This window comes from Macaca mulatta, chromosome 17, assembly GCF_049350105.2.
Source record: "Macaca mulatta isolate MMU2019108-1 chromosome 17, T2T-MMU8v2.0, whole genome shotgun sequence".
Taxonomy (NCBI): Eukaryota; Metazoa; Chordata; class Mammalia; order Primates; family Cercopithecidae; genus Macaca; species Macaca mulatta.
The window spans coordinates 70447617-70474156 of NC_133422.1; the positions used below are offsets into that span (position 1 = coordinate 70447617).

A 26540-nucleotide genomic window follows, 5' to 3' on the forward strand; every position below is an offset into this window, starting at 1 on the left:
ATATACGTTGGCAATATGAAGTGTGAACCCAACAGTATCTGAGACAGGTCTCAATCAATTTAGGAAGTGTATTTTGCCAAGGTTAAGGACACAGCCTTAGGAGGTCCTGACATGTGCCCAAGGTGGTCAGGGTACAGCTTGCTTGTGTATGTTTTAGGGAGATACAATACGTCAATACACGTAAGATTTACATTGATTCCATCTGGAAGTGTGACAACTCAATGCAGGGGCCTCCCAGCGCATAGGTTGATTAAAAAATTTTCTGATTGGCAATTTGTTGATAGAATTATTATCAATAAAAATGAATGCCTGAATGATGATAAGGGGTTGTGGAGACCAAGGTTTTATCGTGCAGATGAAGCCTGCAGGTAGCCGACTTCAGAGAGAATACATTGTGAATATGTCTTATCAGACTTAAGGTCTGTGTTGATGTTAATGCTGGTCAGCTTTTCCTGAATTCCAAAAGGGAGGCGGGCAGAGTGAGGCATCTGACGCCCTGCCCCACTTCCCACTCCTGAACTCATTTTTCAGCTTAACTTTGCAATGCCCTTGACTGAGAGGAGGGGTCCATTCAGATGGTTGGGGGCGGCCTTAGAATTTCATTTTTGGTGTACAGAAGTACTGGAAAAGTACTGTGTATCCCAACTTTGTCACTTTGAAAATTTTTTTTTTTCCCCTTGAGATGCAGTTTTGCTCTTGTCGCCCAGGTGCAACGGTGCAATCTCGGCTCACTGCAACCTCCTCTCCCAAGTTGAAGCGATTCCCTGCTTCAGCCTCCTGAGTAGCTGGGATTACAGGCATGTGCCACCATGCCTGGCTAATTTTATGTTTTTTTTTCAGTAGAGACGGGGTTTCTCCATGTTGGTTAGGCTTGTCTCAAACTCCCAACCTCAGGTGATCCGCCCTCCTCGGCCTCCCAAAGAGCTGGGATTACAGGCATGAGCCCCTGCGCCCAGCCGGCTTTTTTTTTTTTTTTTTTTAAATAAGTTTCACCATGGAAGGCAGAAAGCCTTTGGGAAGGACATAGGAGTTGGCCAGCCTTCTTAGGTAAATTGGGTTAAATAGAAGGAAAAATAGAGGGAGGCTTAGAAATCCTGTAACATAGCTAGAGAGTGGCAGGGCTGGAATTGAAACAGTTGTGTCTAACCCAAACCTTGTGCTTGTTGCTATGTACATATATATGTGTGTATATATATGTGTGTATATGTGTGTGTATACACACACGCACATACCACACACACACAGAGTTTGCTTAGCCCTACCAACTTTGTCTCTTTAAGGCAAGAGCCCTAATTTTCTCACTTATATATAGTGATTTACACTTATGCCAGCTGTTAGATAATTGTAGAGGCCCCTTTAAGGTTTGATCTTCTATGGCATTGCGATTTGCTGGGTTAGCTCTGGTGAATTCCACTATCTTCAGCTATTCAGTAAATTATTGTGTGAAAGTAGCAATACTGGAAACCGGAAATTAGGTTTTCCCTAACTTTCCAGTTGTTTGTCATCCGGGTGATTTTCCCAGAATTTGTTAGGTAACATGAAAAGATTTCACCTGAGTATCTTTTGGTTAGATTTTCTACGGAATTTGCTTTGATTTCATTTTGCATAGCAGATACTCAGTAAACATCCTGTAAGACACAGACATGGACTTGGAGTAAGCTGGGTTTGCAGTTTCTGTGAACCGTGCTGGCCTCTGGGAATGAGGCTGCTATGCCACATATTTGAGTGTTCTTTACCCCTTCTGGCTAGAGTTGACTCATGTTTGTGTGAAGTGGAAGGAAACTAAAGCCTCATCCCACACTTTTGTCTTCCAAAAGAATGCCAAAGAGAGAGACCAATTAAAAGATGAAAGCCTGGCCGTGCATTTTAATCTTCTCATCTGCCCATCCTAAGCAGCCTCCAGGCCTTGTCAACAGGGGGAAGCACTTGAGCCTGTGGAATATTTGCTTGGATTTGTCCTGTGGAACTAACTAGGTACTCAGCTGCTCATTGTTTATACCAAAATGGCTGCTGAGGAACGTGTTGAAATGAAACCAGACTTTCAGGCTTACCCTTGAATGCATAGCTCTCTGAGGCCTGGAATGGTGGCTGATAGATAAAAAATTTGATGAGTAAGAGAAGGTGGGAAAAGCCTGGACATATGAGATATGTCCACGGGCCATAATTATGTACACGAAATGAGGGATGATAGAGAGAAAACGGCTACTCTTTAAATCAATTCACTGGGAAATGAAGACCAATCAAACCAAGGGTTTCTCATCCTATGTTTTCTTTTTTTTTTTTTTCTTTTTTTTTTGAGACAGGGTCTCACTCTGTCACCCAGGTAGTGACCCAATCAAATCATAGCCTACTGCAGCCTTGATCTCCTGGACTCAAGTGATCCTACTGCGTAGCTGGGAATACAGGTGTGTGTGACCACTCCTGGCTAATTTTTTGAAAAATTTTCAGTACAGATGTGGTCTCACCATGTTGTCCAGGGTGGTTTTGAACTCCTGGGCTCAAGGAACTCCCACCTCAGCCTCCTAAAGTGCTGGGATTACAGGGGTGTATTAGTCTATTTTCACACTATTGATAAAGACATACCCAAGACTGGGCAATTTCCAAAAGAAAGAAGATTATTGGACTCACAGTTCCATGTGGGTCACAATCACGGTGGAAGGTGAAAGGCACATTCACATGGCGGCAGACAAGAGAAGAGAGAGAACTCATGCGGTGACCTCCTCTTTGTAAAACGATCAGATCTTGTGAGACTTAATCATCACGAGAACAGCATGGGAAAGACTTCCCCCCATGATTCAATTATCTCCCACCTGGTCCCTCCCACAACACAGAAGGTTTCAAGATGATATTTGGGTGGGGTTACAGCCACACCATGTCAAGGGGTAAGCCAGCATGCCTGGCCCTATCTTACCCTTTTTTTTTTTTTAAACTCTCTGTAAGGGATAAAATATATTGGAGTTGGCTTTATGGGAGAGGATTTTAGATTTGACAGATAAGTGGAATGTGTACAGAAGGGTCTAGGCAAAGTTTGTGGCAACAATATGCAAAAGTGAATCCTTGCAGTGAGAAAGCTAGAGAAACATTGAGGAGAAGATGTACAAATGTGTGGTTAGTCATTGTCAGGGCTGCTATAACAGAGTACGTAGGCTGCATGGCTTCAGCAACAGACACTTATTTCTCATAGTTCTGGAAGCTGGGAAGCCCAAGATTAAGGCACCAGAAGATCTGGAAGTGAGGGACCACTTCCTGGTTCATAGCTGGCACTCTCCATGCATCCTCACATAGCAGAAAAGGGCTAGAGAGCTGTCTAGGGTCTCTTCTAAGGGCACAAATTTCATTGATGAGGTCTCCATTCTCATGACCTAAATTACCTCCAAAGGCCCTACCTCCTCATACTATCACATTGAGGGTTAGGATTTTGGCATATGAATGTGGGGAGATACATTCAGTGCATTGCATTCATCCTGTCGGGAAGTGAGGGGATATACACTATGGATTCTGCCTGCATGAAGGGTATTATCCCTGTCCTGGATTTATTTTTAGTGACTCTTTCCAGGATTTGTTTCTATAAAGTGACCACTGATTGTATGGGAAGTCTAAAACTTGACTGTATTAATGTCAGTTTTGTCAGAAATATTGGGCTGTCATGTCAGATCACAGTCTTGGGTGACTGATGGGTAAGTTTTGAAGGAAAAAAATGGGACAGTTCTGGAGCACCAAGTACAATGTGGCCACCAGAGGGTAGTATTCATTCAACAAGGATTTCTTGAACTTCATACTTTTTCACTGAGATTCTTGGGAATAAAGGACAGACTGAAGAGAGCTTTGTACTGACTTTATACTTGTCTTCCTCTCCATTTTTCTCTACTTGGTTAACTCCAATAAAATATTTTTTTTTCACTCACACTTTTTTTCCCAAGCAGAGTTACTCTATAGCATTGAATGCATACCTCTATGTAGCACTTGTTATACATTTTATTTGCCTTTTGATTGAAATATTTTATTCAAAGGAACAGAAAATTAATGACTTTTATAATATGACTGAAATATTAATTCTACTGTCTCCCACTAAAGATTTAAGACTTACTTTTATAACAAAGTAATTAAAGTTGTTTGTAAAGACACCATCAGCTGAGACAGACTCTTGGTACTTATGATTAATCCATTATGAACAGAAATCTTAAAAATGAAATGCAAGAATAAGTACATGATATGGTTTGGCTGTGTCCCTACCCAAATTTCATCTTGAATTGTAGTTCCCATAATCCCCTTGTGTTGTAGGAGGGACCTGGTGGGAGGTAATTGAATCATGGGGGTGGGTCTTTCCCATGCTATTCTTGTGATAGTGAATAAGTTTCACGAGATCTGATGGTTTTATAAAGGGGAGTTCCCCTGCACATGCTTTCTTGCCTGCTGCCATATAAGATGTGCCCTTCTCCTCCTTTGCCTTCCACCATGATTGTGAGGCCCCCGCAGCCGTGTGGAACTGTGAGTCCATTTAATCTGTTTTTCTTTATAAATTACCCAGTCTTGGGTACATCTTTATTAGCAGCATGAGGACAAACTAATTACAGTACCTTTAAACCAAGTCAAGGTGTAAGAAGCTCAATGGCTATGCTGAACCACGTGATAAAAATGAAAATGGATTTCATACTGTAGGTCTATGTAAGTGTTAAAAATCCTGCCATTTCCCCCATATGTATGCTTAGAATTCCTGTACAAATAACAGAAAGCTCCATTTCATTCACTTCACTGGGATAAGCTCCTTAGAAAAAGTTTGAAAAGATTCAATAATTAGCTACCAAATCTATGCTTATTCTTTCAACTTCTGTCGGTTTTCTGACACATTTAACACAAGCAGGAACATCTTTTCCTAAGCCTTGGAGCCTATCAATGTATTGAAGAAAGCTGGCCAAGATACATATATCCTATGTTGTTTTTGGTTTCCCATATATTCTTTGCATTAACCCCCCATGTAAGTTTCTTCTTTTTCTGAGTAACTCATGAATTTGCAGCCCTCTTTTTGACTTTCACAGAGTTGTAGCAGGCAGCAGCTTTGACATTTTTGACACCAAGCTACTTGCTAAAGTCTTCAATATTCTCCATATTCCACTTCTCAACACCCTGGTCTGTGCTCTTCTCTCAAAGACCTGACTTACTCATTTTTTTTCTTTTTTCTGTTTCTTCAAACCCATCACTGACTCCAAAATTAAATAAGCTCCTTCCATTGGGCTTTATTTAATGATCATTCCCTATGAGCTGCCTCTTTATTCTTTAATTTATCTTTTTAAATATTTTCCTCTCCCCCCTCTCCTCCCTCCTCCGTCCTCCCCACTTGAGGTTGCAGTTTTATGTTTGGAATGTTTTAATGCAATTCTTGAAATTTATTCTACATATTTAAGGAAATTTCAGAAGTGTACTCTGTATATGCATTGACATTTGCTTCTCTTTCAGTTTCTGGCCCATTTGGAAAGAAACCTGAGGTTTGTTTTTCTAATTATCTGATCTTTATCTTCCTCTAAGTTAAGAGTTCATCTTCAGAATTCATTACATCACTTCATTTAGGTCAGGAAGAAACAGCCCACTCCACATCATTTCTTAAAGTTCAAGTCTCTAAAAGGATGGCTTTAGAAAAGTGCTTTTCTGCCTGGCCACACAACCAGAAGTCAGTAGGCTCTGGGATAGAGTTTTAACTCCACTCCCATTGTGGGTTGAATTCCTCACTGGACATAGGATTAAGTGCTCATGTCCTGGGTAGGATTTCTAGCCTTTTGACATTTCCATGAACTACAGCTATTTTCCAAGATACGGCAATTTCATGAACATATTCAATTTTTCCATCATAGAGCATACTTACTGTGATGGTTAATATCAAGTGTCGACTTGATTGGATTGAGGGATGCAAAGTATTGTTCTTGGGCACGTCTATGAGGGTGTTGCCAAAGGAGATTAACATTTGAGTCAGTGGACTGGGAGAGGTAGACCCACCCTCCATCTGGGTGGGCACCATCTAATCAGCTGCCAGTGTGGCTAGAATGAAGCAGGCAAAAGAAGGTGGAAAGAGCAGACTTGCTGAGCCTTCTGGCCTTCATCTTTCTCCTGTGCTGGATGCTTCCTGCCCTCAAACATCAGACTCTGGGTTCTTTAGGTTTTGGACTCTTGGACCTATACCAGTGGTTTGCCATGGCTCTTGGGCCTTCAGACCGAAGATTGCTCTGTCAGCTTCTCTAACTTTTGAGGTTTTGGGACTCAGACTGACTTCTTTGCTCCTCAGCTTTTAGAGGGCTTATTGTGGGACTTGACCTTGTGATCCTGTGAGTCAATACTCCTTAATAAACCATATATACATGTCTCCTATGAGTTCTGTTCCTCTAGAGCACCCTGACTACTACACTTATTCCTTTTACTTTGGCTGTGGAAAGAGAACCAAAGAGAACCCTTTCCCACTAAAGAGCCAGGAAGGTGCTGAGCCCTCTTTTTTTTTCTTCCTTCTTAAACAATTCTATTTATTTTTATTTTAGTTTTAGAGATGGGGGTCTTGCTGTGTTGTCCAGGCTGGTCTCCATCTCCTGGCCTCAAGCAGTCTTTTCATCTTAGCTTCCTTAGTAGCTGGGATTACAGGCTGTAGCCCCCACACAGCCTGAGCCACCTTTTCCTCAGAAAAGATCAAACCAGAGTGATCTTTGGATGATTGCAGTGATCTTTTTCATCAAAAGTGGTCCAGGCTAGGGAGGTCTTCTCTGCTTTGATCTGCCTACACTAGGCTTTCTGGGAGGCCTGCCCAAAATGTCACCAAGACCCCACGCTCTTATTTGGTGTTTTTTCCTGTATTTGAAAGCTCCTCCAGGGCATTCTGTGATAAATATATGTATTTGTATCTGTCCAAGTAACAGATGTATTTGGCACCAATGTATTTGAATAAATAAAGTACTTGATTGACAAATGTTAATTACAGCATTTGGCAAATTTTTCCTGTAAGGGACAAGATAGTATATCTGTTAGGCATTATGGCTAATTGGTCTCTGGTAAGACTACTCAACTCTCTCTTTCCACTGTAGTCAGAACTCCCCTTGTAAGTGATTGAAAGCTTATATTCCAGTAAAACTTTATTTATAAAAACAAATGATAGGCCAAGTTTGGCCCACAGGCCCTAGTTTGCTCACCCTTAGTTTAAGGTGTGGTTTTCAATAAAACTGGAAATTGGGTTTGTCAGTTCTTTTGTCTTCCAAGTTACTTTTAGCATAGTACTGAGGAAATGTGCACAGCTATTTGATGAATGGATGAACAATAGTTTCCACTGGCTGAATAATAATTGCCTCTACTTTTTCTGATAATGTTGCAAGGAAGTTTTCAGAGATTATGTAAGGGATTACCTATAAATTGTCTTTACACGTAAATAATATTTTATACATATTTATAATATGTATGTAGATATGTATAAATATTCATATATATTTTATACATATTTTACATGCATTTAAAACTGGAGATTTAATTTTAGTAAATGAGAAGTTTTGTTAAGTCCATTTGGAGTGTCCTCTTTAAACAAAACTGGAAGATTTCTGTAAGCCAAACTGTGACTGAGAAAAGTGTTTTTCACAAAGCTTGAAAAAAAATTAGTTTTGCTTCAGGTAATGTGAATATAACCAAACTGTCTCACTGTTTATAGACCAATGACCTAATGTTTGCAGTATTATTTATGCCATCAGTCTTTTGGGTGTGTTGAGTAAAGGACGTTTGTTCAGTTTAGTTGCAAAGTGCAGACTGCTTTATCATAAGAAAAGATGCAGGATTTGTATGGTCTTGGCCTGACTTAACAGTAAACAACTTGGTGTCACAGTAAACAACTTGGCCAACTCATGTCAGCCTCGGTCACTGTCTGGGATGGGGGAGTTCTCATCATACTGCTCAACACTGAGGTTCCCCGTCCAGTTCCCATGCTTCCTCCTGGACCTTTTCACTCTGGCCTCTGGAGCAATTGTTCGATGATGAACATTCCCACATTGATGTCTTTCTTCGGGCTTTGAAACCCAGTCTTCTCTTTCTCCTGTAGCCTTCCCCAGTGGAGTTTGCTGCTTCCTCTGTACCCTACATACTCCAGGGCTGAGAAGAAGGGATACTTCCAGACAATTAACCTGAAGTGTTCACATAGAAATAGCTATGCTTAATCTCCTTTGGTTAAACTATCCAACATCCCTCCTTCTCATTAGGATACCGACCCCCCATTTACCCCTCTTTACTCAGTGAAGACTGTTCCCAACTGCCCCCTCCCGACCCTAACCCTGCCATCGTGCTAGGCGAATACAGTGCAGACCTGGAGGGCCTGGTAGAGAAGGAGGGCCTTCTCTAACTTCCCAATTCCTTGACCTCCATTTCTACTCCAGCCACTTTCTTTGATGTCTTAGTACTGGATTTAGCATTTTCCGGGGAGGCTTCACTTTTGCATTATGAAATCCCAATATCTTACCTTGCAGCTTCAACTATACCTGTTTTATCAAAAACTCTTGACTTTCTTCCTCCCCCTGCATTATGTAGTCTGCACAAGTTGATACTAAGCCGCTTTTGTGACAGTATTTTCAAACTTGCTGTATTGTCCTCTTATTACATCTACCCAGGAAAACCTAACTATTGCCATTTTGCTCAAGTATTCTTGGTCTGTACTAACTCCAGACTGCCCAGGCCCTAGTTCTGCGGAGTGGGTCACAAGCCAACAGACACCAGCTAGTTTCAGGGTCGTTAGTTCATTCAGTGTCTATTATTTAAGAGATTTTTGCACATCGCCCATAGGAGTGCTAAATTCCTTAAATATGTTTCTTTTCCTTTTTTTTTTTTTTTTTCTTTCCAGAGACAGAATCTTGCTCTGTTGCTGAGGCTGGAGTACAGTGGCATGATCATAACTTACTGCAGCCTTGAACTTCTGGGCTCAAGGGATCCTCCCATCTCAGCCTCCCAAGTATCTGGCACCACAGGCGCACACCACCATGCCTGACTAATCCTTTTAATTTTTTGTATACATAGGGTCTTTCTGTGTTGTCCAGCCTGGACCTACTAGTGCTGGGCTTACAAGTATGAGCCACTGCACTCAGCCAATTTTTTCCTAATTACTTTAGGATCCTGCATGCATGCTTGCTACTACTCATGTTCCTTTGGGATTGTCAAGTTTTAGCTCTTTTGATTTGGAGCTTCACCTCATACCAGTCATCAAATGGCTGTGCCTTCTCAGTCAGTGTCTTCCTGAAGTGTAACCTCTCTCTAGGAGATTTAACTTATTTCCTCAAGGTTTTTTTATAGAAGGAGATAATACTGGTGTCTTCTTTTTCTGACTTTGGAGGGTAAAAGAAGGCTTTTAGGCAAATGTGAAGCAATGCGGAAGCATCCTGTTTGGCTTAGACAAGCTAGAGTTTACAGGGCACTCTGCGTACTCTTGTGAAAAGGAGTCTGCTATTTTGAGATTAAGACTATATTACAGAAGCTGGAACTTTGCTGAGTTATTCAATGTCAGGAAGTGGCATGTACGGATCTCACTTAATCACTGAAGCTATAATTTTGGGTCAAGTGTATGGGTAGCTGTATTATCTGGCCTTTTTTGGGTAATACAGTTAATACAATGGCCTGGAATATCAGCTTAGAGTTCAAAGAAGCAACACTAGTATGCATGATATAATCCATCTTCCTTCTTATCCGTGAAAGTGCTTATTAAACAACCACATTTTGATAAATGTATACATACAGATGAGTAAATAACAAAGGCAAGTGTAAGTCTTTTTGTGTAGCACTGACATTTGTTCTATTATTAGCCTGTTTCTGGAATATGGGCTTCATTGTGCAGCCATTAAGGAATTCATCAAAATTTTATATGGGTCTCCCCTGACTGTGGCTGCCATCTGGCTCTGCTTCAGGCTGGGGTGATAATTATTTCATGTGGCACTTGGAGCCCTCCTCCCTACTGTCGCTGAATCTGTTCTCCTTTTCCTCCAGCTTCTCCATCTTCTGACTCCATGCTCTGTTCCAGGACGTAGGATAATCATTATTCTCTGTTGTGGAGGAAAATATTAGTTAATGCTAGGTTTCGGACTTCCCCTCTCCTGTCAAGGCACTTGTTAGGTCTTTCATTTCCTGCCAAAGGCTCAGAGTGTTTCTCCCTAGCGTACGTGCCATCTGTCTGCTCAGGGACTCTTGTTTCTGCATGTGGCCGAGGAGCATGGGTGGCCTGGCCGAGAGGCAGTGAGGCTGGTTTGCTTTCTCACCCTCTCCTCCTCCTCATGACTGCCTTCTGTGGGTGTTGGGCAGCTCCCCCGTCTTGCTGTCTCTCATTGTACCTGAAGTCAATATCTTTTTCCTGATTTGTGCTCTTTAGTCTTTGAACCTGAGTTGAAACTTCTCTGTACGCCTTGAGCAGTGGTCTCTCTTTTAATCATTTTGCTTTTAGGAGACCTTAAAAAAAAAAACAAACTAATTACAAATACTGTCATACATTTTATACAGTGGGAGAATGCAGAAAAAGATGTGTAAAACCTTTATGGAGTTTCCTGATCTCAATAAAGTTTCAATCTGGGACAGAAGAGAAGATGAGCAGATGATGATGACATAAGGCAGAATGGTGTAACTACTGACTTGGACTTAGAAAATCAGTGTCATAGAAGTTATGGAGGAGAAAGATTCCCTTTGGGACAGTCATGTTTGGGGCTGACGGGGAGAGACGTCATTGGAGTTGTTAAGATGGAGAAATGAAGGCTCTGGGTTCTTTTGTCTAGGTAAAACCAAGGATTCAGGTGTGAGAATGAAGGGGCGAACGGCCTCGAAGGTAGGTAGGGAGGCCTTCCTCTGCAGGCAGAATGGATCTCCGGAAGGTTTTGAGCAGTGTTTGTTTTTGTGAGGAAGACTGTTTTGATTTTTAAGGAATAGTACAGGCAGGCATTGAAGTGTTAGGGTAGTAGAGGAGATTAAGGCGGAACAATCCATAGGAGAATGTTGAGTGTCACATCTGACAGAGAAGCCTAGAACCAGAGTGGAGAGAATTACATGGATTTGGAAGGACAGAGAAGGTTCATTCTGATGTTGAGTCTGGGAAGTTGGGAGAATGTTGGTATCATGGTTTCAGCAGAGAAGTGAGATGTGGTAGTTGAGTCTTCGGTGAGAAGGGAGGTCTGTTTACATGCTGGATATGACTTAAGATAAGGGCACTCCAGGGGAAGTGCTCACCTGGGAGCAGGAAATGTGAAGGGGGGAGAACCAGAGGACTAAGCTGAGGACTAAGGCTTGGAGTTTGTCCTTGAATGAACAAAGTTGATAACGTTAGAGGAAGAGTACCTAGCAGTTAAGCTCAGGGAGAATCGAAGGAGGGAGTGGCTGACAAGTCAACCTTCACAGTTTCGAGGGTGAAGTAATCATCCTTGAGGAGCCTCCGGATTAACCCGTGCCCTGTTGCCTCCCACGCACTCCAACACACCCCATGGCTCCTGTGTGAATCTTTCTCAGTTTCGCCTCAACATTCAGGCAAGGATCTTCAATTTGTTATGTTCAGTTGTCTACCCATATTCACTCCCTTCTGAGCTGTATTTCTAGGCTAGAAGGCAGAGTCCACGTATAACCTATACTCATAAACCTCAGAGAACCCAGCTGCATGAGCTTCTTGGTTGTACCCTCTTGGAGAAGAGAAAGCCTCAAGGGTGTCGAGAGGAATCTTTGACCAAATCAAGGTAATTTATATATGTTTGGCTTCTGAACATTTTCTTTTTTCTTTTTTTTTTTTTTTTTTGAGATGGAGTCTTGCTCTGTTGCCCTGGCTGGAGTGCAGTGGCCGAATCTCAGCTCACTGCAAGCTCCGCCTCCCGGGTTTACGCCATTCTCCTGCCTCAGCCTCCCGAGTAGCTGGGACTACAGGCGCCCACCACCTCGCCCGGCTAGCTTTTTGTATTTTTTAGTAGAGACGGGGTTTCACCGTGTTAGCCCGGATGGTCTCGATCTCCTGACCTCGTGATCCGCCCGTCTCGGCCTCCCAAAGTGCTGGGATTACAGTCTGAACATTTTCTATGTCAGGATTTTTTTTCTCCCAAAATGCACATCATTCCATTTTGGAATTTATTTTTATTTTTTATTTTGAGATAGAGTCTTGCTCTGTTGCCCAGGCTGGAGTGCAATAGCGTGATCTCAGCTCACTACAACCTCCGCCTCCCGGGTTCAAGCGATTCTCCTGCCTCAGCCTCCCGAGTAGCTGGGACTACTGGCACATGCTACCACACCCAGCTAATTTTTGTATTTTTAGTACAGATGGGGTTTCACCATGTTGGCTAGGGTGGTCTCCATTTCTTGACCTTGTGATCTGCCCGCCTTGGCCTCCCAAAGTGTTGGGATTACAGGTGTAAGTCACCGCTCCCGGCCTGGAATGTTTTTAATCCTAGAAAGTTATTTCATGTTGTGGACCCCAAAGCTACAACTAAACAGATTGTATACTTTAATGTGCAAATTTTGCCATTGAAAAGTCTCAATCTATTTTAATGCTTCAAAACCAGTTTTGTAGAAACACATCATAAGCTCTTGTGTATTTAATAACGCTGACAGACTAGGGGTGTTATATAAAAATCTTCTTCATTTTCACCAACTATTACTTGATGATGTGTTTTAAACTTTGAAATGAGCTATTTTTGTTGTACGTTTTATGTACCTAGATCTATCCATTAAAAATAGGGGAAAACTGGTCCGAAGGCTGTTTAGACTGCTGCAGTATTCAGAATGTGCCAGCAGGTGGTAGCAGAGAACAGAAACTGATTTCATGCCTGGTTTCCTTACATTTCCAGTGAAGAACGGAAGCTAGCCGGGCGCTGTGGCTCATGCCTGTAATCCCAGCACTTTGGGAGGTCAAGGCGGGTGGATCACTAGGTCAGGAGGTTGAGACCAGCCTGGCCAATATGGTGAAACCCTGTCTCTACTAAAAATACAAAAATTAGCCGGGCATGGTGATACGCGCCTGTAGTCCCAGCTACTTGAGAGGCTAAGGCAGGAAAATTGCTTGAACCCCGTAGGCGGAGGTTGCAGTGAGCCGAGATTGCGCCATTGCACTCTAGCCTGGGCGACAGAGTGAGACTCCATCTCAAAAACAACAACAAAAACAAAACAAAAAAACACAAAGAACTGAAGCATTTAAAGCTGTGAGATGAGATGATGATTTAGTACAAATTCTTTCATGTAAGGAAATCAAGTCTCATAAGAACCTTAGATACCCATTCAAAAATCAAACCCCTGTTTATAGAGTTAGGACTTACTAGTAGGTCTCTCAAGTTCTTTCCACTCAAACTTGTTTAGAGACCATTCTTAGTAAAACCCAGTAAGGGCCTCCTGGGAGAGGCAGACTTGCAGGTGTCAATCCAGGCCATTCGAATCAGGATTCCTTAGAGGAAAGTCTGGGACCATTATTTGCTTATTGTTTTTACAAGCTTCCCAAGTGGTTCTTCTACACACTGAACCCTGAGTTAACAGGTGAGTCCTGTCCACAGGGCAGGCATTATGCTGGGTCTTGAGGATACAAAAATAAAGGCCCATATATTCCCAAGCTGCCGTGCCTGCAGGGGCCAGACAGGTGGACTCGGGGTGGACTGAGCCGAGGGGACGTCTGGGGACTGCCACACTCTTGAGAGTGGATTTTCTCCAGAGCAGCCAGTTGTGGCTATGAGGTAATGCACATCCAACTTTGCCAGACTTTCTTTTTTAAAGGAAGCTGGTGATCCATGTTTTTGATCTTTCCCAACTTCAACATACCTTATGGGCCAAACAAAACATGTCTATGGGTTGGAACTAGCCTGTGGGCTGTGATATCTTTTTAGGAGCTTAGATCAGTAAGGGAGCCATGAGTGCAAATACACATTTGGATTGGCATGATGAGAAGGTGGAAACAGAGGGAGCTAGCTACACTCTGGAAGGAGGTCAGGTGACTTCCTGAAGGCACGTTCTCAAGGCCAAGAAATTTTTTTTTTGAAAAACAAACTCATGTATTTGTATGGGCAGTGTATTAGTCCATTCTCATGCTGCTTATAAACACACACCTGAGACTGGGTAATTTATAAAGGAAAGAGGTTTAATGAACTCAGTTCCACATGGCTGGAGAGGCCTCACAATCATGGCGGAAGATGAAGGAAGAGCTGAGGGACATCTTATATGGCGGCAGGCAAGAGAGAATGAGAGCCAAACAAAAGAGGAAACCGCTTATAAAACCATCAGATCTCATGAGACTTATTCACTATCACAAGAACAGTATGGGGGAAACCGCCCCCATGATTCAGTTATATCCCACTGAGTCCCTCCCACAACAAATGGGAATTATGGGAGCTACAATTCACAATGAGATTTGGGCGGGGATACAGCCAAACCATATCAGGCAGTGTCTTCCTTTTTTTTGTTATCTTGAAAGGGAACATGTATATTGATCTTTTATATTTCTCAATATACCGGAAAGTGTTTTAAAATATTCATGTTTCAACTTTTATAAGCTTTAATCAAATGATTCCAATAAGTGGAAATAAAATTACTACTTGATCAATGGGAAACTAATAACTAGATGCATTGTAGAGCTGTCAGTGTATCTACTATTGAGATAAATAAGGGGGAAACTGTTGAGATCTCTTAAGGCCCTAGAAATAATCTAGGAAAAACTGTTTCTGCAAGTTGTTTGAGGAAAGCTGATTTCTCCACAATTCTGTCATTGGGACTGTAATTAACTCTCAATAGAGAGTTGAGGAATTCTGCAAACCCATTTATTGTGGCCCTCTTTGTTATACCTCATGTGTGTTTTCAGCTTTGAGACCATACAATTAAAGTGAATTATGGAAAAAGATAATAAATATACCTGAGAAAACCTTGTCCTGTGGAATTATTTAGATATAATGCAAAGATGACATACTTAAAAACAAGATAGATGCAAATATATGAAAGGAGGAAATATCAGAATTTCATATTAAAGTATTTCTGGGTATAAGATAGCGGGGGTAGAAAATTCCACGTTGCAAATTAAGACCTATTCCTGAAGAAAAAAAAATATAAATACATATGTACATAATATAATATATGTTTTTAAGAGATAGGGTCTAGGTGTGTTGCTCAGGCTAGAGTGCAGTGGCTGCATCATAGCACACTGCAGCCTTGAACCTCCTGGGTTCAAGGAATCCTCCTGAATAGTTGGGACTACAGACATGTGCCCCCTCACCTGGTTAATTTTTTTATTTTTTGTAGAGATGGCCTCTCACTATGTTGCTCAGGCTGGTCTGGAATTCCTGGCTTCAAGTGATCCTTCTAGTTGGCTTCCCAAAGTGCTGGAATTACAGGCGTGAACCATTTCATCTGGCCAAAATATATTTAAGTGTTTTTTTTTTTTTTTTTTTTTTTGCAGGGAGGGATAGGCATTTAGAGCACAGGAATCATTTAAATAGCTTAACTTCTGTTGAACTTTTGTGTATGGGGCATGAGATGGTGCAAAAGGCCTTTGTGACTATCTTTTAAAAAGTTATCTTTATTGAGTTTAAACAAAATGCACAACTGTCTAAGTGTACAGTTCAATGAATTTTTAAAAAAATTTATTGAGATATAATTCACATATACAATTATGAAAAGTGAATTATACAATTCACTCTTTTAAAATATATAATTCAGTGGCTTTTAATATATCCACAGAATTGCCAAGCCATCACCACATCTAATTTCAAAACATTTTCACCACCCTAAAAGAAAACATGTATCCATTAGCAGTCACTCTCCATTCTCTCTTTCCCCTAGCCCCTACAATTGTTAATCTGCTTTTTGTTTCTAGGATTACCTTATTCTGGACATTTCACATAAATAGAATAATACCATATTTGGTCTTTTTTTTTTTTTACCTTAATTAAGCCTAATGTTTTCAAGGTTAATTTATGTGATAGCATGTATTAGTACAGTAGTGTTCCCTTATCAGGAAGTATGTTTCCTGATACAAGGAATGTGTTCTAAGACCCCCACCAGTAGGTGCCTGAAACTGAGGAAAGTACCAAAATTGACTGCTGTCAATTAGAACACATTTCTGTTCCTGTCTTCCACCCACAAATATAATGTCTTTTCCATCTTAGCACCTGTCATGCACTGTGGCCATAAGTTTTGCAGTTTGAAGTCTGACAACCAAAACTAGCATGAATTTCTTTCTCTTTCTTTACAATTTGCAAGATAGAATTTTTTTTTTTTTTTTTTTTTTTTTTTTTTTTTTTTACTGTACTATCAGGGGAACCAGCCCCCAGTATTTCAACGTAGGTTCTTTTCTATTTTCCCTAAGTGTCTGCTGGTCTGAGAAATAAAGAGAAAGAGTACAAAAGAAAGAAATTTTACAGCTGGGTGTCCGGGGGTGACAGCATGTCAGCAGGTTCCATGATGCCCCCGAGTCACAAAACCAGCAAGCTTTTATTAGGGGTTTCAAAAGGGAAGGGGTCTACAAATAGGGTGTGGGTCACAGAGATCACATGCTTCAAAAGGCAATGAAATATCACAAGGCAAATGGGGGCAGAGCAAGATCACAAGACCAGGGTGAAATTAGAATTGCTGATGAGGTTTCATGTCCCACTGTGCACGCATTACTATTGATAAACATCTTATACTGGTCTGACTAGAATTTGCCAGGCTGGAATTTCCTAATCCTAGTAAGCCTGGGGGCGCTGCAGGAGACCAGGGCGTATTTCATCCCTTATCTTCAACTGCATAAGACAGACACTCCCAGAGCGGCCATTTTAGAGGCCTCCCCCTGGGAATGCATTCTTTTCCCAGGGCTGTTCCTTGCTTAGAAAAAGAATTCAGTGATATTTCTCCTATTTGATTTTGCAAGAAGAGAAATATGACTCTGTTCTGCTGGGCCGCGCAGGCAGTCAGGCCTTATGGTTATCTCCCTTGTTCCCTGAAAATCACTGTTATCCTGTTTTTTTAGGATGCCCAGATTTCATATTGTTCAAACACACATGTTTTACAAACAATTTGTGCAGATAATGCAATCATCATGGGGTCCTGAGGTGACATACATCCTCAGCTTACGAAGATGACAGGATTAAGAGATTAAAGTGAAGACAGGCATAGGAAATTATAAGAGTATTGATTGGGGAAGTGATAAATGTCCACCAAATCTTCACAATTTATGTTCAAAGATTGCAGTAAAGACAGGCATAAGAAATTATAAAAGTATTAATTTGGGGAACTAATAAATGTCCATGAAATCTTCATAATTTATGTTTTTCTGCCATGGCTTCAGCCTGTCCCTCCTTTCAGGTTCCCTGACTTCCCGCAACACTGTAGATCTTGGCAACCTCAGCATATGATTATTTTCCTTATTAAGTCAAGAACTTTCACCTTTTCACTTAAAGGGAGTACTTGATAGCTTCTGTTGGGCATTTTGGAATTGCCAGCATCACTACTCTTTGTGCTTTGGCACCATTATTAGGTCAACCATGGGTGACTTGAACACAAACACTGTGGTCAACAGCCAATCTGCAAACCAAGAAGGCTGCTAAGTGAGTCATGGGTGGGGAGGACATACAGTGTGAATATGGTGGACAAAGGGACTGTTCACAGCGGGGGACACAGCAAAGTGGCTTGAGATTTCATCACGCTATGCAAAACAATGCACAATTTAAAACTTAAGAATTGTTTATTTCTGAAATCTTCCATTTAATATTTCTGGACTGTGGTTGTCTGTGGGTAACTGAAACTACAGAAAGTGGAACCATGGAGGCGGACCACTGTACTTCATTCCGGTGATTGCTGAATCATATTCCGTTGTATAGTTTCACATGTTCTATTTATTCATTCATCAGCTCATGGACATTTGGGTAGTTTCCACTTTTTGGTTGTTATGAGCATTCATATACAAGTTTTTGTGTGGAGGGATGCTTTCATCTCACTTGGGTGTGCACTAGGAATAGATTGTAGTGACCTTTTTGCTTCTGGAAGGTTGACAGACGGGTGCCAGAAGGACTACATTGTTGCTGGCTTGCAGTGGGAATACATCAAGAATTATTGCAGGAATTCCTGTGTAACCGGGCATCTCAACTCCATTACTTAATACCAGACTTAAACTGGATAGTAAAGTATATCATAGGTAGCAGGGGCGTAACTGTCAGTTTGAAGTTTTTATATGAAATAAGTAGTGACTCTTACCTGTGATAGAGATATACCATTTCCCAAAATGAATGTGTTCCCACAGCGATGCCTCTCCTAGTAATTCACAGGGAGGTAAGTAGGTAATTGTTGAGACTTGCTAATGTGTGTGTGAAACATTTCTGCAAAAAATGATGCCATCTTTTTGCTCTTGAGAACCCATTATTAAGCATTTGAACTGTACTTAAAATATCCTGATAATGATTATTCACATCTACTTGTGCCTTGTGTGGTAGTTATTTTAAAAGTCCTTAATCTAGAAAAAAAAATTTAAGGCTAGACTTTTTTCCCTCAGGATATTTTCCTTATTGTCTGCAACAACATAAATTGGAGTATAGACCTGTATTTATAGACAAAATGCAATGTCCTTGTTAGAAGTGATTTTTGTGATTGTTAACATAATGAAGCATAGGCTGTAAAACTAGCACATTTTTTGTATGTGATGTTTTCAGTGAACTTACCTGGCCCCTAATAGGACTCAGGTTGTCTTGGATTTTGATGGATTGATGAAACCTTGCACATAAATTGTCAATCCTGGAACCAATCTTCCTTCCTTTCTTCCCTGTTTTATTTAGTTTTTCTTCCAGTTGTATTTCATTTTTGGCTTGTTAATAATTGTGGTTTAGTAAAAATAACTTGAGACTGTAAGCTAAAAGTTGGCTATGGTCTAGGGAAGTGGGCTTCTTCTCCTAGACTAGAAATGTTTAAACTTATTCTTTTTTTTTCCCTCAAAATATTAGTGTAGCTGACATCTGGTTTAATGATGATTTGGTGAGAATTTTGAGTGTTTATGAAGACAGTTGGCTTTCAATTATCTGGGCACACAACCCAGAGCTTTGCATTTTGCTGGCTCCTTCTTTCTGGCTCTGTGAAGACTTGTTGGCCTTCCCCAAGAGAAGGTGAAGTGGGAGGTGTAACTGAGCCCAGCCACTCTGAGATGAAAGTTGGGGTAGAGGGCAGAGGGGCAGGAGAATTGTTTAGACTTTTGACCACTATGAGACTTTTGGGTTCCATCTAGAATTCAGTGATCTGTGCAGTTCTGATTACCACTGTCCTGGAAGACTGTGAGTTGGCTTTGGTTTTGCTATCAAATGATATTAGTATTGGCAAAAATGGTCCTAGTATACTCCAGAATATTATGTAGTACAATGCCAAATCTTAATAGAGATGAGTGACTTGAGAATTATGTCCCTTAAAGGAATGTTATTTGCTGAATATACAATTTAAGTTTACCAAGAACATGCTGTAATTCAGTGGGTTAACCACATATGCCATTTTGACTACAATTTCAAAATGGGGTTAGAATTTTAAAGAAGAATTTCCAAGAATTGCTTCATTTTACTTTTTATATTCCTAGTGCTATGCACCATATCAGGTATGTGTATAGAAGATTGTCATTAAATGATTTTTGAATGAATAAATGAATGCTTTCTTTGTATCTTAGTTAAAATTAAGACAGATTATTTAAATGGAAAGTTAAACTCTAACATACTCTTTAGCCTGGAAAAATTGTCATGTAGCAAATTAATAGTGGTGACAAGCTTTCAACTTTGAAGCTTTCATTCAACCATATACCCTTTCAAAAAGTATCACTAGAGGAATTCCATATCACTTATGGAATTTACTGTAAAAATTTGATGTGTTTTGTGGAGTCATGGGGGTCATATAATAGTTGTTTCAAAAATGAAGTTTAATGAATGGAGTAAAGAGGGGTGTTTTTAATTGATCGACAGCTTTAGAGAAGGCATCCAGCTCCTCCATGTATACCAACCTGGGGCTTCTTCCTGCAGAAACAATGCCCTGTGCTATCTTATTATAAGGTCATGATATGTGAACACTTAGTTATCTCCTTGAATGAGAAATTATGGCAAACACGGCTCTTGGGAATTGTTTTATGATGTGGTTTGTCTGTACCACAGTGGTTTCTAATGTCAATGTTTGTTGGGATTTTTTGGTTTCTCATTACTAATGTTGAAATGATTGGTGTAATGATGGTTTGTATCTTAAGTATCATGACCTAGTAGCTGATCTGTCCATTAGTAAGTAACTTAATTTGAAATCAACTGTGAGCCCAGTTGAAGCTCAGAGCCTAATTTTTGTCAGCAAACACCGCTCTCCAGCTTTGAAAACAAGCTCAAACAATGTTTTTCTTTTTGCACAGTGGTTTGCACACAAATGTGGTGGAGAGTGCTTTTGGGATTCTAGGCGCCTTTTAAACGGCTGCTTAACAGAAATGGAAAAAGTTAAAGGAGAGAAGTGCCTGCTGGCTCACAGTACTGGGCATTTTGCTGATAAGCAGTCTGGTATGAAGTGGTCTTCAAGAAGCTCCCAGAATGTTTGGGATTTAAGTCATGTGGATTATGCAATCAGAACTGGAACTGAGCGATAGAGCTTTGGGGAAACTTGTTGCTTACATTGGCGAGAAATCTTATCAAGCAAGAGGATTAAAATAAAACCATAAACAAAACTGTTAGGGGTGTGAAGATAATTCCCATTTGTTTAGGAAATGAATATACCTCATAGCAAAAGAAATGGTGTTTCTTGAAATTTATTATTTCGAGAATAATAATTGGCAATTATTGCCTTAATATTTATCTGATAGATATTTTCTTCCACAGAACCTGCCTTTTAATAACTTCCTACCAAGGGCTTCTTCGGAGGCCACAGGTGGTAAGACAGGTTTGGCAGAGGTGTTTGTGCGGAATATGCCCTCGGGAGGCTGCTCCGCCCTTCATATGCTCGGGTAGGCTAATTACAGCCTCAGAGGAAGCCCCAACAGCCTCACACTTGGCCCAGTCACTTCCTAGCTTCTTTGCCACAGTGTGGCTGGAAGCATGAGCCTACGCTGGGATATGTAGCCTTTTTTCCCAGAGGAGTTGAAATGTCTTCACAAGTCACTTGTGTACTGTGAAGTAGATAGGGCAAACATTAATTTCCCTTTTAAAATTAAGGGACTGAGTGGTGATTTAGAAGTGTGTCGTGTGAGATAGGTCCAGGATTAAACCTCAGTCGTTCTCTCCTAATGTGTATCTCCTCAGATTATTTTAGGTGGGGATGATTTTATTTAACTGCCTTAGGAAAATATGGAAAGGGGCAAACAAGAAAGAGAAGAAAAAATTGTATAGAAGGCAGGGTGTGGCTGTTTGACGACATAGTCATCACTCCTGTTTGTGTTGACTTTTGATAAGTGGGAAACACGTGGTCTCTATTTATGTGGTTTCTATGAATCACAGCAGCATTACGTGAAATGTGTCACACCTTAAATAACTTGCTAATGAGTAAGGTTCAAAATTATAGAAAAACTGAATGAGTAATTGTTAGATTAGAACTACTAGATAAACAGTTCTTTTAAAATACTGTAATTTCTTTCAGAATACGGAATTCTCAACATAAGAATGAATTCACATTTAAAGTGTGATTTATTCTTATTTTTAAATGACCTACTTTCACTGCGTTTTGAGATGGTTTGTAGATTTATAACTTTTGCAATGTTGTCAGAACACAGAAAATAATTTGATAACTCAATTTCTTCCTTTAAATAAAGGATGTTGCATCTGGCAAAACAGACATTTGTCTGCTAAGATGCAGCTTCTTACTTTCAGTCTACAGATGGATAGTAACAGGTGATAATAACAGCTAGCATTTGTGAGTGCTTCTCTTGAGTCAGGCAAGTGCTAAGTGTTTCATGCGTATTATCTCATTTAATCCTCACCATAACCCTGTGAGATAGGTACATCTCCATTTCACACATGGGATAACTAAGATGTTACATAGCTTGTTCAGAATTGCAGGTAGAAAGTGGCAGAGCAGGGCTTTAAACTCAGGCATCCTAGTTCCAGAGCCCCTACTTGGCCTCAACAGGCCACCATTGACATCATGTTGTGACTTAAGGTAAGTAGCTGAGGCAGCCTCTGTAGACCTAATAGTCCTGCTATAAAATTGTGCTTTCTTCTTTTGGTTTTAAACTCATAAAAATTTTTGTTTTGTTTTAGAGGGAGTCTTAGGTGAGTTTACAATTGTATGGTATAAGAGTTGCCAATTAAAAACTTAATTAGATTTTTCGAGTTATTGAGGTTGGAGTAGCTAGTATGTGCAGTACGAATGTTTTATAATGTTCATGAAAATGCCCACAAAACTGGTAAAACATTTAAAGAGAATTTATTTTATACTGAAGTTTAGAGTATTATATTTTTATTCTCTTTCTCTCTCACACCTACACCCATACACACACGCAGTCATTATGTGTTCACACATCTTTTTATCCAGGAAAATTGGATAAAAAGATTAACTGAACATTTTTATTTACTGATCTACCTTCTATACCCTTAACAGAGGAGGATTATTTTTGAAGGTGTATTATATAGTAAAATACCCTAATTTAAAAATTTCTAAATAGATTGAAGATAATTTATTTTTCTTAGCCTATAAATACTTTAGAGTCTAATGTAGTTGAGTTACTCTTTTACTGAGTACTTATAAAATGCTATTGGTTTTTGGTGTCTGTTTCATGTGGGTGGTTCTGTAACTTTCTAGAAAGTTAAATGTTCTGAGCCGCAAATTTCATACTGGTGAAATGGACATAATAGGATTATTAAATTTAAGGATTGTGTGGATTGCATAGATAATGAGAAAAATTACCTAGGACAAAAACTGGTGTCAGCTCCTTCTATTCTTTGTTTCTTTAGGTACAGGAGATTTAGTAAATTGATGTAAATCTGATTGGTTTTGACTTCTTTTGAATGTTGTTCTTTTATATTAATAAATTTATATGTACATTTATTTTTTATAAATGTATTTTATAAATTTATATATAAACACCTGTAGTCTTTAAAGAATATAAACAAAAGATAATATTAAAAATAAGTGTAATTCTACAACTTAGAAATAATTACTGTTAGTATATTTATTCCATGTTTACTTATGATACATTCTTAGAGAGTTACAGAAATTGGGATTATATTCCACGTATTTTTCGTAAATTGCTTTTTAAATAATAAGTATTCTTTACAAGTAATCCACTTTTATGACATGAATTTCAATTTCGTGTCGTTTTCTGTTTTATGGCTATATCATAATGTAATCAATTTCTTATTGCTGGGCATTCAGGATCTTTGTAATTCTTGCTATTTATTCTACAGAATGCTGTGAAACAGTTCTGTTCTGTGCGCTTGTCCTGTTGTCCTAGTATAAATTGCTAGATCCTGCACCCAGGAGAATATGCATATTTAAGACTTCTGATACATATCACAAATTACCTCTAGAATTGTGGTATCATTTTATATTACCTTCAGTGGTGTACAGGGCATGCCAGATTGCCACGTCCTCAAAATATAAGCTATTATTTAAAACCTTCATTTAGTTTTTATATTGTCTTTTAAAAAAATATAAATACTGTGCAAATGGAATCTGGTCTTTTATCATCATTATTTAGATTTTGGAAAGTACATAAGTACAAGAGTACATCAATATTTGGATATATGAGGGGATCTGAAGTCTACTACACATGATCCGGCCTTTCTGTTGTCTTTTTGGGGGAGATGAACCATTATGGATAGTTGGGTTTTCTGAATAGCTTTGAATATTCCATTTTTCCCACTTTATTAAAGGATATTCTAAATATAACTAACTCAGCCATGTCTATATGATGTGGAGGTGTGTTTCTGAGGATTAATTACTGGAGTATTGTCAGAGTTGTAACTTCAGGGTCAATGCACGTAAGGAGGTTTGGCATGTGCTGTTTAACCACCCTCAAGAACTTGATTGCACATTTCAGCCACTACAAACTAATAAGCAGGTGATATTTTCCCTGCTTCAGATGAGCAGATTGGGGTACAGAGAGGTTATGTAACTTGCTTAAGATCGCACAGTTATTAGGTAGTGAATGTGGAATTTGAACTTACTTTGTTTTGGTCAGACTTCAGTTCTTTTTCTTTCCATTTTGCCACTTGCTACACGCTGCCCTCTTATTGGCCCTTTCATTGCTGTTGACTGTCATTCTTCACTGCTATCCGATGTCTGCAGGACACAGCCTTTCTTTCTTCTAAATCACTGCTTTGAATCTATATTGATTTGGGAATTTAATTGCCAGATTGTAGTAAGTGTCAGTGGCTCTGAGGGGCTTTGCTATGACTAGAGAAAATGGGCTTTAACATCTGTGTTGGATGTTTCTGGGCCTATTTCATGCTTTTTGGCTTTGCATAGGAGTTTCCAGATGAATGACATGTTACAATGTTTTCTGTAGCTGAGATCTGCACTCCCCTTGAGTTTGTTTTGGAACAATTTGGGGAAAATTCAAAATAGTTTGTGTTGCACAGGTTGCTGGGATAATCCAGGGTCCTCTCAGAGTTATTTTCAGAAGAATGTGTCATTCTCTTTGTTTAACTGTGCTTTAAACATTATGTTTTTCTTGTTTTTTTTAATTTATTTATTTTTATTTGAGATGGAGTCTCGCTCTGTCACCCAGGCTGGAGTGCAGTGGCCCCATCTTGGCTCACTGCAAGCTCTGCCTCCTGGGTTCATGCCGTTCTCCTGCCTCAGCCTCCAGAGTAGCTGGGACTACAGGCACCTGCCACCACGCCCGCCTAATTTTTTGTATTTTTAGCAGAGATTGGGTTTCACCGTGTTAGCCAGGATGGTCCTGATCTTGTGATCCGCCCGCCTCAGCCTCCCAAAGTGCTGGGATTACAGGCGTGAGCCACCGTGCCCAGCCTAAACATTATGTTTTTCTTATGAGGCTATGGACTCCTTGAGGGAAGAGCTGCCTGCCTTTAAAACATTTTTTTTTTCCGGTAAATTCCTACCCAGCATTCAGGTAGTGCCTGTAACAGACACTCAGCCTTTGTTTAAGTAAAGCAGCAGTGCAGCCCTTCTGTAGATTAATGCCTAGTACAGGAAGGATCTACCTCTTCCTGTTGCCTCCTGGCCCAGGCTCCTGTCCAAATGTATAGACCAACTTCTGAGAAACACAACCATTATTTTGTCAGTTAACAGGTACCATGTCTAGCTGCAGCAATGTTGGGTACTGTGGAGAGATGCAGAATGAAGACACACAGGGATTATAGGGGGACTGTGAAGCTGGCAGCAGTGAGGACAGCTAGCGGATGGTGGTAAAGGTCCCTTCATTGAGCCCTGGAGCCAACCTGGCTCCAGGTTGAATATCAGAAATGTATTTCTTTCTGAAGCGGCAGGTGGAGCAAGGACTACTCCTGCTTTTAGGTGGTGGCTGCATCTCCAGGACAGCTGATGTCACTGCCGTTGGTCCCTGCCCTCCGCTCAAGCTGGGACTCAGTCCCAAGGGTTGTTCTTAGAGCAGCTTTTCCCCACCGTGACCTTCATTTTCTCTGCTACTATTTCCCTTGTGGAATCCCCTTTTCTATCCCAACCACCTCCCACTTTAGAGAGAGAATCTAGATATTTTTCTAGAGTTTTCACCAACATTATTGGTGGTGGTAACTGCAGGTGCCTGTTCCTCTGTAATTCCTTAAGTTGGGAATTGTCTGTTTAAAATATTCACCATCTTACCTTTCTTTCTCTTTGTTCTCTGCGCCCATGATTTAATAGTCTTCTCCCTAGGATGTTTCAATAAATGGTTCTTTACATCAATTAGGACAATTTCATAAATAAGTTTAAGAAGTGCCATGCCCTCTGCTGTTTTGCTTTGTAATGAAATTTAAGGAATATAAAGATGGAATTGACATGAATGATTTGTGTATTCAGTGTAGTTGGTATTTTGAGTTTCTGTCTTAAACTGTTTTTATCCACTCTTATTAGAATAGAGCACCCATAGGTTTTTAAAAAATATATAAAATATGTTGAAAATTTAGTTTAGCTCTTAACTTTCATGTATCATCCAATAAAATGATTATATTACCAAAAACACTCATTGTGATTTGTTCCTGCGTATATTTGTCATACTAAAATGGTTAAACTATCTCTTTGTAACATAAAATAAACAGTACATATTACTATAAGGAACAGATTATAGGATATAACAGTCTATATATGCAAATCCTTCAAGTATAACATTAAATGCATATTAATTAATCTAATGCTGAATTTGACTTGTGTGTTATCCCTGCTTAAGAGAAAATTAACACACAAACCTGTCTTTCAGGCAGTGACAGAGAAGAATTTTGAAACAAAAGATTTTCGAGCCTCTCTAGAAAATGGTGTTCTGCTGTGTGAGTAAGTATTTAAAGTATTTAAAAAATAATTCAAAAGCAAAGATTGTGTGTGTGTGTGTGTGTGTGTGAGAGAGAGAGAGAGTGATGAGGTGTTTGGCTTCTCCCATGGCCACCGTAGTTACAGATGTGTGTTCTTGGTCAGCGGTGAGATTTGATCCCCGCAAATTGATACCTCACAGTACGAGACAGTAGGAAGGTTATCAG

At 40.0% G+C, this 26540-nt stretch overlaps 1 protein-coding gene across 8 annotated transcripts in view; it reads left to right on the forward strand.

Moving 5' to 3' along the window:
* LMO7 (LIM domain 7) overlaps positions 1-26540 on the forward strand; it is a 309870-nt gene that overhangs the window by 140988 nt on the left and 142342 nt on the right. For all 8 annotated transcript variants that reach the window (XM_077973779.1, XM_015121212.3, XM_077973778.1 and 5 more), the window contains one exon: positions 26267-26337. In XM_077973779.1, the coding sequence (XP_077829905.1) occupies positions 26267-26337 (71 nt within the window). The remainder of the gene's footprint in view (positions 1-26266; positions 26338-26540) is intronic.